This window comes from Peromyscus californicus, unplaced genomic scaffold (genome assembly GCF_007827085.1).
Source record: "Peromyscus californicus insignis strain IS unplaced genomic scaffold, ASM782708v3 Scaffold_4__1_contigs__length_199733344, whole genome shotgun sequence".
NCBI lineage: Eukaryota > Metazoa > Chordata > Mammalia > Rodentia > Cricetidae > Peromyscus > Peromyscus californicus.
Genome location: NW_026294562.1, coordinates 74,565,895 through 74,578,533, shown reverse-complemented (window position 1 = coordinate 74,578,533; position 12,639 = coordinate 74,565,895). Strand labels below are relative to the sequence as shown.

General features: G+C 43.8%; 1 protein-coding gene across 2 annotated transcripts in view; it reads left to right on the top strand.

Moving 5' to 3' along the window:
* Positions 1–12,639, top strand: part of Sec23ip (SEC23 interacting protein) — a 42,556-nt gene that overhangs the window by 3,504 nt on the left and 26,413 nt on the right. For both annotated transcript variants that reach the window (XM_052762970.1, XM_052762969.1), the window contains exons 2-5: positions 3,084–3,610; positions 6,175–6,385; positions 8,378–8,571; positions 11,460–11,549. In XM_052762970.1, the coding sequence (XP_052618930.1) occupies positions 3,084–3,610; positions 6,175–6,385; positions 8,378–8,571; positions 11,460–11,549 (1,022 nt within the window). The remainder of the gene's footprint in view (positions 1–3,083; positions 3,611–6,174; positions 6,386–8,377; positions 8,572–11,459; positions 11,550–12,639) is intronic.

The window sequence follows — 12,639 nt, the reverse complement described above, 5'->3', positions numbered from 1 at the left end:
CACGGCACTCTTACACTCTTAAAAAGAAAACATTTTAATTGGAGTGGTTGGCTTACAGTTTCAGATATTCAGTCCATTATTATCATGATGGAGAGCATGGCAGCACGTAGGCAGATGGTGCTGGAGCTGAGACTGCTACCTATTGCAGGCAACAGGAAGTCACTGAGACACTGGGTGATATCCTGAGCATAGGAAACCTCAAAGCCCAGTGATACACTTCCTCCAACCAGGCCATACCCACTCCAACAAAGCCACACCTCCTAACAGTGCCACTCCCTATCAGATTCCCAGGGCCAATTACATTCAAACTGCCACACTTTGTGTTGCCCAATATGTTTTGGAACTTTTAGGCTCAAGTGTTCTGTTTTCCTCAGTCTCTGAGAAGCTGGGATAGTAGGCATGTCTTTTTGAGTAGTGTGGTTCCATTGTAGGCCAGAAAGACAGCCATGGACTCTGTACTCTGATTGGAATTGTGTTTTGGGCACTGTGGCCAAACCTGTGGAGTGGAGTCTCTTCACTAAACTGGTGTGTGAAGTATAATTGGAACAGCCTGGAAACTGAAGACAGAATCACCATGAGGTCACAGAGATCCCAGAGCTTTGGCAGTTCTCCAAGGGCAGGGACCATAGTGTGCCTGTGTGCTGGGAGTGGTTCCACACATCTGATGGACTGTAGCCCTCCAGCAGTGGCAGATAAAGGTGACCAAAGCAAAAGGAAAGAGTAGGAGGGAAAAGCTGAAAGCTGTTCATAAAAAGAACAAGCAAGAGTAGGGTGAGGGTCTTGAGGTTGGTTAGTGGGAAAATGATTCCTTGTGAATTACTGGATAGCAGAATAGAAAAAAAAATGATTTCTTGTAAATTGTTTTTTCTTTTTCTTTTTTCTTTTTCGAGACAGTGTTTCTCTGTGTAGCCCTTGCTGTCCTGGAACTCAGTATCTCTGCCTCCTGGGTGCTGGGATTAAAGGCGTGGGCTTCTACACCTGGCGTGAATTACTTGATAGCAGAACAGAAGTGGTGTTGTTTTAAGCTGAGAACACAGTGAAAATGAAGTTGTCTAGAGAGAAGTCAGGAGACCTTCCCTTAGAAAAATGATTTTCTAGTGACTTGCTGTTTTGTTAATTTTTTTTTCATTCATTTACTTATTGTGTGTGAATATGTGGAGGATCAGAGAATAATTTGTGAGAGTTGGTTCTCTCCTTCCATCCTGTTGGTTCTGGGGCAGCCAGCTTTACCTGCTGAGCCATCTTACCAGCCTGTGAGTTGGTGTTCTGTAATGTCTGAACATCTAATTATGACGACTGCTTACATTTTAGGGATTGCAGTTAATGGATAACCTACTTTGCCTTGGGAACACAAAGAACACATGCTTGTAGGCAGAATTTTTCACCAGGACCACCGGCTCCCAAATAACCACATAGAGACTAATTAATTATGAAAGCTTGGCTGATAGCTTAGGCTTGTTTCTAACTAGCTCTTAAAACTCAACCCATTTCTATTAATCTGTGTGCTGCCCCAAGGCTTGTTTACTTCATCTATGTACTTTCCATGCTTCTTCTGCATCTGGCTCGAGACTCCTCAGACTCTGCCCTTCTTCCTGTCATTCTCTCTGCCTCGAAAATCCTGCCTAGCTACTGGCCATTTAGCTTTTTATTAAACCAATCACAGTGACATATATTCACACAGTGTAAAGAAATATTCCACATATGCTCATTTGTACAATAGTGACTTTGTAATTGAGACCCCTGACCTACCTCTACTTGTCAACACAGCTAATGCCTGTGCTTCAGTTTCTCATTATGATTGTAGAAATAAAAATAGATTTGAATTATATCAGGAAAAAAAGATTTAACATATATAAAAGTAAGTACAAAATTGCTTCTTTTAAAAAAAAAACCCTTTATGTAAATATGAACTTTTTTGTTGTTGTTTTGGTTTGGTTTGGTTTTTCGTGACAGGGTTTCCCTGTGCAACAGCCCTGACTGTCCTGGAATCTCTTTGTAGACCAGGCTGACCTCGAACTAACAGAGATCCACCAACCTCTGCCTCCTGAGTGTTGGAATTAAAGGCATGTGCCGCCTCACCTGGCTGTAAACATGAACGTTTACAAAAGAAATTATTTATATTTACATAGAAAGTAAAAAGGGCACATACCAAAATGTTTTTCTTTTCTTCTTTTTCTTTTTCTTCTTTTTTTTTGAGACAAGGTTTCTCTGTGTATTCCTGGTTGTCCTGGAACTCACTCTATAGACCAGGCTGGCCTCAAACTCAATATTTCTGCCTCCTGAGTGCAGGGATTAAGGTCATGGACAGCCATGCCTGGCTTCCTAAAAGTTAATGTTAACAGTGTCTATCTCTAGTGGAGAAATTCATACCTTTTCTGTACTTTTTAGCTTTTCTTATTCAAATGAAGTTTTTTCTTTTCAAATAAAAATTTTTTAAAAAGAAAACAATTTTAAAGATTTATCTGTTATATATACAGTGTTCTGCCTGCATGTATGACTCCAGGCCAGAAGACGGCACCAGATATTATTACAGATGGTTGTGAGCTACCATGTAGTTTCTGGGAATTGAACTCAGGACCTCTGGAAGAACAGTCAGTGCTCTTAACCTCTGAGCCATCTCTCCAGCCCTGAGAAAAACTTTTTCTTTTAACTCTTTATTTATTCTTTGTCTCTTTCACATCATGCATCTCTATCCCATTCATCTCCCTATCCCTTCCTATCTGCCCTTTGCCCTGGCACCCTCCCTGCCAAAATAAAATGAAATAAAATTTAATAAAAAAAAAAAAGGAAAAATCTTGTGGAAACTGTAGCGTGACACAGTGAGTCACACAGTATATCCTTTTGTCCATATATCTTTACCTGCAAGTGTTCATTGCAAAGAGTCATTGGTCTGGTTTGAGGCCTCTGGTTAAGAGAAGAGATTGAAGGGAAAGATTTTCTTTCCTCCCTCCAATGCAGAAAATACAAGTAGGAATACCAAAGCAAGCGATCTGCTTGCTCGGTCGTGGGTACAGAGCCTCCTGCTCCAGAGGGGTTGCTGCTTCTAAGCCATTGTTCTCCATTGCTCTTCTGTTGTGTTGCAGAGGACTCCACAGATGTTGGCGAGGAGGATAGTTTCCTTGGTCAGACTTCTGTGCACACCTCCACCCCACAGACATTCAGTTACTTCTCTCAGGGATCAAGCAATAGTGACCCTTTTGGGAACATTGGACAGTCGCCCTCAACAACTCCCGCAATGTCGGCCCGACAGTCAGCGTTTTCCAAGCCCCCAGCCACACTCCCTTTTACAACAGGATCCCAAGATGTGTTGAATGCATTTCCACCGTCTGTTTCCAAGGCTCATGGTGCTGCACCTTCCTCACAGATGGGAATGAATACCTATTTGCCTTCTCAGCCGAGTAGTCTCCCTCCAAATTTTGGGAGCCCTCCCCAAGGGATTCCTCAACAAGGACATAACCCATATCGCCACACTCCTGTCAGCAGCAGGGCGAACCCCTATATCACACCCCCACAGCTGCAGCCATGCCAGACGCCAGGCCATCCCTCCTACCCTCCGCCTTCTGGACCCCCTGTGCAGACGTACCAAATGCCGCCAGGACCCATGCCACCGGTACGTGGACGTCATACCAGTTTTCTCTCTTAGTGAAAGTTTTAAAAAAACTTTGTATGTTAAAAAACCTTTTTTTGAGATTTGTTTATTTTTATATTATGTGTATAGTTGTCTGCATGTGCGTTTGTGTACCAAGGGCATACAATGCCCTTGGAGGCCAGAAGGAGGCATCAGGTCCCCTGGAACTAGAGTTACAGGTGTTAGCCATCATATGGGTACTGGGATTTGAACCTGGGTCCTCTGGAAGAATAGTCAATGCCCTTAACTGCTCAACTATCTCTCCAGTCAACTTTATACATTTTAGTATACACTGAGGATAAAATATATATATTTTATAAATATATATATATTTTATAAATATATATATATTGAGCTGAGGATCGAACCCAGGGCCTTGCGCTTGCTAGGCAAACGCTCTACCACTGAGCTAAATCCCCAACCCTAAAATATATTTTTAACTTATTTTATTTTATATGTATGGGTGTTTTACCTGAATGTGTGTCTGTGCACCACATATGTGTCTGGTGTCCCAGGAGGCCAGAAAAGACTGTCTGAGTCCCTAGAACTGGGATTATAGGTGTCCGTGAGTCACCATTTGGTTTCTAGAACCAAACCTAGGTTCTCTGCAAGTACAACAAGTATTTTTAACCACTGGGCCATCTCTCCAACACCCGACAGAATTTTTTTTTTTTTTTGAGACAGGGTTTTATTGTGTAGCCCTGGCTGTCCTAGAACTTGCTGTGTAGACCAGGCTGGCTTTTAACAGAGGGGTGTGGTGTATTACTGGTGATCAAAACCAGGGCAATAAATATGGTAGGAAAGAATTCCCATTGAGCTATACCGCCAGTTCACCTTTTAATTTTGAGACAGGATCTTGCTAAATTGCTTTGTTTGGCCTCAAACTCTTAATCCTCCTACCTCAGCCCTAAGTAATTGGTATTATAGGTGTATGTCACAAAGGCTATTCTTTGTAAACTGCATGCTTCGGAGTAAACCATCTTTTAAAAGTAGCTAATTGGAGGCTAGCAAGATGGCTCAGGGTAAAGGCACTTGCCACGAAGCCTGAGGACCTGATTTAGATCCCCAGGGCCCATACAGTGGAAGGAGAGAACTGACTCCTACAAATTGTCCCCTGACTTCCACACTTGGCTATGGTGCAAGCATGCCCACACAAATAAGTAAATTAAAAAATACATACATTTGTTTTGAGGCAGCTATCAAATGGTTCATATTCAAGTTTATATCACCTATTTACTGGAGTCATGGTTGATTTTTAATTGCCTAGGTACATGCTAGTATTCTCAGATTTTAGTGTATAATATCAGTTAAGGTTATCTATGGACATGTGAGAATTGAGGCAATGTAGTCTTTTTTTTTTGAGACAGGGTTTCTCTGTGTAGCCCTGGCTGTCCTGGAACTCACTCTGTAGACCAGGTTGGCTTCGAACTCACAGAGATCCGCCTGCCTCTGCCTCCCGAGTGCTGGGATTAAAAGTGTGCGCCACCATGCCCAGCGAGGCCGTTTTAATAGACTGCCAGCTTCTAGTCTTATTTATACTAGTTAGTGAACACGCTCAGTTACAGGGACTAAAACTGATTCTTCCACTATTTAATGTTTATAGAGTTTGGTTGTAGGCAATCAAATTTGTGTGTGCGTGCGTTTGTTAGATTAACATTTGCATATTTACATACTTAGAAATGGAATTGCTGGGTCAAGAAGTATGGGTGTTGTAAAGATTTAAAAAATTATGGGACCCATGCAGGTCTTGTGCATGCTGCACAAGTTCAAGCCACACAAAATCCCAGCACTGAGAAGAAGTGGGCACAAAATTCCACCCCTGACCAAGAAGCTGTTTGTGCTTGATAGCTGCTGGGAGAGGGAAAGGCAGTTTTCTTCAGTGGAGTGACACTGGGTATATATATATCAGCTACACTCCAGGGCAGGCCTCGTGCTCAGGAGTAGCTGGCCAACACAAAGTGAACTCCATGGTTTTTTGTGTGTGCTTTTTTTTTGTTGTTGTTGTTTATTTGGGGATTTTTTTTTTTTTTTAAGAGAGAAAGGCTATGAAGTTGGGTGATTGGGGACTTGGGAGGACCCAGGAAAGGGAAAGAATATGATAATATATTGTGTGAAAAAAATTTAAAAACAAATTTATTAAAAATTTAGAAGTTTCCAGGCAGTGGTGTCGCATGCCTTTTATCCCAGCACTCAGGAGGCAGAGGCAGGTGGATCTCTGTGAGGTCAAGGCCAGCCTGGTCTACAGAGTTGAGTTCCAGGACAGCCAAGGCTACATAGAGAAACCCTGTCTCAAAAACAAACAAACAAAACCAAAAAACAGCAAAAAAATTTAAAAAATATGGGAGACATTGGTGGGTGTCAGTTTGCCATTAGTGTGCAGAAGTCTAGTGTACTTTGCAACTAATTTGAGGTTTTATTACACTAGATATGACATTAGTTACCTAGAAATACATGTCGGGCAGTTATTATTGATGTCAGTTGGAGTTCGAAGCAGTTACAGAATGTCTTTTGGGCACATGTGATGGTTTTAACCTTGTTCCCTTCAGCTCCCTCCATCAATGCAGTCACCAGCACAGCAGCAGGTACCTGCCAGACCAGCAGGACCCCATGTCCAGGGGCCAGCTCCTTTTGTACTTCAGAATCAGTATGAACCTGTTCAGCCTCACTGGTTTTACTGCAAGGAGGTGGAATATAAACAACTATGGATGCCTTTTAGTGTGCTTGACTCTTTGAATCTTGAAGAGATCTATAATTCAGGTAAGTACCCACCCATCTTGCATTATTTCATCTCATTTGAGGAAGAGAAAAGATGAAGAGTTTCCATGGCTTACTTTTTGCACCTGTCAGATTCCTTAATCTGTGTAGGTCTACAGACCCCACTTTAAGATGGTAGTACTAATTCATGTGTATCCCCAATTATTGAACAAAGAATTTAAATAAATAGTTTAGCAATTTCTTTTGTTTTTGCTGGGCACAGTGCCACACGCTTTTCATCCCAGCACTTAGGACTGCAGATCTCTGTTAGTTTGAGGCCAGCCTGGTCTCCCTAGTGAGGTCTAGACCAGCCAAGGCTACATGGTTAGACCCTGTCTCAGTGAAACAAAACAACCAAAAAGTTGTTTTAAATCAGAGAAGTACAGTTCTTACATCATTCAGGTTTTAGCTTTATTTCCCCTATTCATTTGTAGTTATAGGACATCAAATATTTCCTGTGGAACTCAGTTTATGAAATGCTCTGTGAAAAAACTGTCCTGAGGTCAGATGAGTTTTGGAAATAATTATTCTCATGTGTACCCCTTGAGAGAGATGCTACACAGGTGTATCTTAAGGCCCTGAGAAGTCTTGCAGCATACAAATATGATTCTTTATCTTGATATTTTTGATTATGAGACTTAAATATCAGTCAGTATTTTCTAGCAATGTACCTCATGGAACATTGCGGTACATTGATGTTATTGCTTTGTTTTACTTTTGAAATGAGATCTCATTCAGCCCAGGCTGGCCAAAATTAGCCAGGAACTCATAATCCTCCTGACTCCATACCCAAGTGCTGAGATTACAGGTGAATGGCAGTACATCTGGTTTGATTAAAAAAAAAAAAAAAAATCGTGAACTATTTCAGTTATTTCATGATTGTGTTTTTAAAGCCTGCCCTGGCTCTTTCTTTCTACTCAAGAAGAGCCGTGCTGCATGGAGGCTCACTGTGTGATCTCAGTACATGGAGACTGGAGAGCCATGCTGCATGGAGGCTCACCGTGTGATCTCAGTGCATGGGAGACAGGAGAGCCGTGCTGCATGGAGGCTCACCGTGTGATCTCAGTGCATGGGAGACAGGAGAGCCGTGCTGCATGGAGGCTCACTGTGTGATCTCAGTACATGGAGACTGGAGAGCCATGCTGCATGGAGGCTCACCCCTGTGATCTCAGTGCATGGGAGACAGGAGAGCCGTGCTGCATGGAGGCTCACCCCTGTGATCTCAGTACATGGGAGACAGGAGAGCCGTGCTGCATGGCGGCTCACCCCTGTGATCTCAGTGCATGGGAGACAGGAGAGCCGTGCTGCATGGAGGCTCACCCCTGTGATCTCAGTGCATGGGAGACAGGAGAGCCGTGCTGCATGGAGGCTCACCCCTGTGATCTCAGTGCATGGGAGACAGGAGAGCCGTGCTGCATGGAGGCTCACCGTGTGATCTCAGTGCATGGGAGACAGGAGAGCCATGCTGCATGGAGGCTCACCCCTGTGATCTCAGTGCATGGGAGACTGGAGAGCCGTGCTGCATGGAGGCTCACCGTGTGATCTCAGTGCATGGGAGACAGGAGAGCCATGCTGCATGGAGGCTCACCCCTGTGATCTCAGTGCATGGGAGACAGGAGAGCCGTGCTGCATGGAGGCTCACCCCTGTGATCTCAGTACATGGGAGACAGGAGAGCCGTGCTGCATGCAGGCTCACCCCTGTGATCTCAGTGCATGGGAGACAGGAGAGCCATGCTGCATGCAGGCTCACCCCTGTGATCTCGGTACTTGGGAGACTGGAGCAGGAGGGCTTTTGGGAGGTTGAGGTCAGCCTGGGCTACAGAGTGAGACTCTGCCTCAAAAATAAACAAATAAATATATGTCATAATTTTGAGTAATACAGATTATCTTGTGTTTTTATTTGACTAATAGCATCATGAATGTTATTGTTAATGTTATTTGCATCTTCAAATGTGCCTGGTAACATTAGGGCAAAATGTCCTCTTTGGTTCCTAGTGCAGCCAGATCCTGAAAGTGTGGTTCTGGGCACGGATGGAGGGCGTTATGATGTCTACCTCTATGACCGCATGAGGAAGTCTGTGTACTGGGAAGAGGAGCCAGCTGAAGTGAGACGCTGTACTTGGTTTTACAAGGGGGACACAGATAGCAGATTCATTCCCTATACAGAGGAGTTCAGTGAAAAACTAGAGGTATGAACGTTTTACTTCTTTATACTTTTTTTTTTTTATGAAACATAGGCATGTATGCAGGAGGCTTCTGTGACACCACTCACAGTGGAGATGGCTTTATTTACACGGTGGCCTCTCTTGATCCTGGTCACAAAAGAGATTGTCTCATCATTCAGGAAGTGCTGCATGCAGCACAACCCAGTGTCAAGATTAAGACTGTATGGGGTGGGGGCACTCCACATCTACTGAGGTGCTCATATCAAGCCTTCAAACAAATTTAGGTGGAGACCAGGCATGGCAGCAATTGACTGTAATCTCATCATTCATGAGTTTGAGGACTGCCTGGGCTGGAACCAGAACCAGTCTATAAAGACAATCTCTCTCTCTCTTTTTTTCTTTTCTTTTTTGTTTTTGTTTTTCAAGACAGGGTTTCTCTGTATAGCTTTGGAGCCTTTCCTGGAACTTGCTCTGTAGCCCAAGCTGGCCTCAAACTCACAGAGATCCGCCTGGCTCTGCCTCCCGAGTGCTGGGATTAAAGGCGTGCGCCACCACCGCCTGGCTAACAATCTCTTAAATCATAATTTTTGAAACAGTTTTATGGCATTTATGTGTGTGTGTGTGTGTTCTCACTGTGGTATGTGACTGGAGGTCAGAGAACATGCTGGAGTTGGTTCTTTTCCTTCTACCATGTGGGTCCTGGGATTGAACTCAGGTCTTTAGGCTTGACAGCAAGTGCCTTTGCCCACTGAGCTTTCTGGATGGCCCTTGAAGTATAATTTTAGTTAGTCGAATAAGGGGAAATATGTAAAAGGGTGCTAATTCCTAGAGCTTAATTTTGAATCTAAACAAGCAAGTAACTAAAGATATACTATAATTGTTGGTAATTTCAGGTATGGTCCTACTGTAGTTGTAATATCCCAAAGTCAAATGTTTCAGGCTTTTTAGTTTGAAGCTAAAAGTGCAGTGTTCAAGTATGAGCATCTGAAAGCAGAGTAAGCACTTTCTTTTAACTGTGATGATGATATTGTGTGTGGGTGACATGGGCTCCAGGCTGGGGAGCTATCCAAGTCCTGCCCGTCAGCATGAGGCCACGCTTCCACGGCATTGGAGGAGGCAAAGGAGGGTGGGAAGTAAGAGACAGGTGATGCATATGACTCTGTGGTGTAGATGACCCTGTCCCATCTGAGTACCAGGACAAGGACAGCGGTGTCGGTTGATTTGGTAATGACACTATCTGTAGAAAACCAGGTGAACCAGCCGGGCGGCGGTGGCGCACACCTTTAATCCCAGCACTCGGGAGGCAGAGGCAGGCAGATCTCTGAGTTTGAGGCCAGCCTGGGCTACATATCAAGTTCTAGGAAAAGCACCAAAGCCACACAGAGAAACCCTGTCTCGAAACCCACCCCCCCCAAAAAAAACAGAACCCCCCCCCCCAAAAAAGAAAAGAAAACCAGGTGAACCTTTAGAAATACCATTAGCCCAATATAAAAACTGAGAGTGACTGTGTAAAATCAGCCAGTGTAAATTAGCAGCATTACTGTGCAATAGTTAGAAACAGTAATAGATGATACTTTTTGTAATGCCAAGAAAACTACAAGGTTTGTAGAAGAAAATCCAGTAAAAGATATTCGTTGAGGGTTAGGGCTTGTAATTGAGTGTAGAATGTCTGCCTAGTATGTGCAAGGGCCCTGGATTTGATTTCCAGTATTTTGAGGAGGGAAAAGATAAGTTGGACACAGTGATATGAGCTGCTAGGCCCAGGAATTCAAGGTTATAGCAAGATTATTTCCCACCCATCCCAAAGTGACCTTCATGGAGGAAAATTATAAAAAAAGAGCTTAAAAATTGACTGGGTATGGTAGCCTGTGCCTTTAATTCCATCAACTGGGAGGTAGAGGCAAGTAGATCTCTTGAGTGAGAGGCCAGCCTGGTCTATATAGCAAGCTTGAGACCCGCCCCCCCCCCCCCAAAAAAAAAAGATGCAGAGATTGCTGTAGAGGTGGCTCAGTGGTTAAGAGCTCTGGCTGCTAGAGGACTCAGGGTTGGTTTCCAGCACTCACATGGCAGCTAATAACTATTGGTAACTCCAGTTCCAGGGCTTCTGACACCTTCTTCTGACTTCTGAGGACATCAGGTGTGCACATGGTACACATACATACACACAGGCAAAACACTCACACACATTAAAAACAAAAGTGCCCTCAGGAGTAGAGCTAAATGCCATGTGTGTACATTCCCAGTCTCAGCGTCAGAGCTGTCTTCTCAGAGTCCTTGAGAGATTTACTGTGTCCCCTTCCCCTCTACCACAAAATACTGATGAAGTACTAACCCCCAGTACCCATGAGTGCACCTTTGTGAGGAACTAGGTTGTTGCAGATGAAATTGGTTAAGGTGAAGTTACTTGAGTTGGGTGGGCCCTCACCCCATATAGTGGGTGTCTTCATGTATAATAAACAAGACAGATAGTTCAGATAGATTGCTGGGGTTTGATAGAGGCAGAGTTAGGCTTATGACAAGGAGTGCCCTTGATTGTAGCACCACGGGTAGTTAGGAGGGCGTCCAGTGCAGGTTTCATAGGGATTGGTGTCCTGCTGTCCCTTGATTTTGGAGTGGTAGCCTCAAGAACCATGAGACAGTAAGTTAATTTTATGGCACTCAGCTTGTTCAGCCCTAGGAAACAGATACTCTGTCTCCACCTCCTTTATCTTCCCCATGGAGTGGAGATGTCACTTAGGAGTGTGAGAGCAAATACAGGAGCAGTTTTTGTCAGAGGCTAGAAAGTACGGTACCCAGTAAGCCAGACGTGCTCTTGCGGCTGCCTTGGCAGCAGAGTTCCCCTCCTCCTCCTCACACGTGTCTTGATGTGATGAGATTGACTGACTGGATTATGTGTTGTTTTGTCACTGCAGGCCGAGTATAAAAAAGCTGTCACCACGAATCAGTGGCACCGCAGATTGGAGTTTCCAAGTGGAGAGACCATCGTTATGCACAACCCAAAGGTGAGGGAGACGCTGTCTGAGATGGTGGGAGGCCTCCCTGAAAGGGTATGCTGCTGTATGTGTGATAACATTTCATTTTAGTGGTTTTGCAGGGATTTCTTTGTAAGAAATGTATTACTTTTAATTTTAGTTTTTAATCTATTTATTTTTTGAGATGGGGTCTCTATGTAGCCCTGCTGTCCTGGAACTCACTATGCAGAACAGGCTGGTTTCAAACTCACGGAGACCCACCTGCCTTTGCTATCTTAAAGGCCCAAACCAACATGCCTGGCGAGTGTATTTGGAATGATTTAATTATGAATCGTGGAAATTCAACTTTTTCTCATGAAATTTCTGTTTGGTGACATGTTACTGACACTGAGAATCACCTTAGAAGAAGCTTGGTGCGTCTTTTCACTTGTTGATGAAGCCGACTCTGTACACAGGGCCAGAGAAAATAGTCAAGGCTTCGCATGCTGTCTGCTCTCTGTTGCTCTGCCCTTGGTTGTGAGAGCAGCTGGGGGAAGCAATTTGTAAGCCAATAGGTGTGTAGAAATGTTGTTGTTGTTATTATTTTGTTTCGTGTTTTTGAGACAGAGTTTCTCTGTGTAGCTCTGGCTAGACCAGGCTGGGCTTGAACTCAGAGATTGACCTGCCTCTGCCTTCCTGCTGGGATTCTTATTTTTTTAATTTTAATTTTTATCTTTTCTTAGACAGGGCTTCTCTGTGTAACAGTCCTAGCTGCCTTGGAACTCTCTTTGTAGATCAGGCTAGCCTCAAACTCACAGAGATCCACCTGCCTCTGCCTCTGGAGTGCTGGGATTAAAGACATGTGCCACCACAATGACTTTACCACAATTAAACAAAATTTTTTTTTTTGTTTTTTGTTTGTGTTTTTGTTTTTAAGTAGTTAAGTTTTTGGAGAGTCAAAGTTATATGTGGATTTTTTTCCTCTTTATTTATTTTTGTTTTTGTGTCCCAACCATAGTTTCCCCTCCCTCCTCTTCTTCCAGCCCCTCTCCACCCCCAGTCCACTCCTCTTCCTCTGTTACTCTTCAGAAAAGGGAAGGCCCCCCATGGCTATCAGCCAGTCATGGTATATCAAGTTACA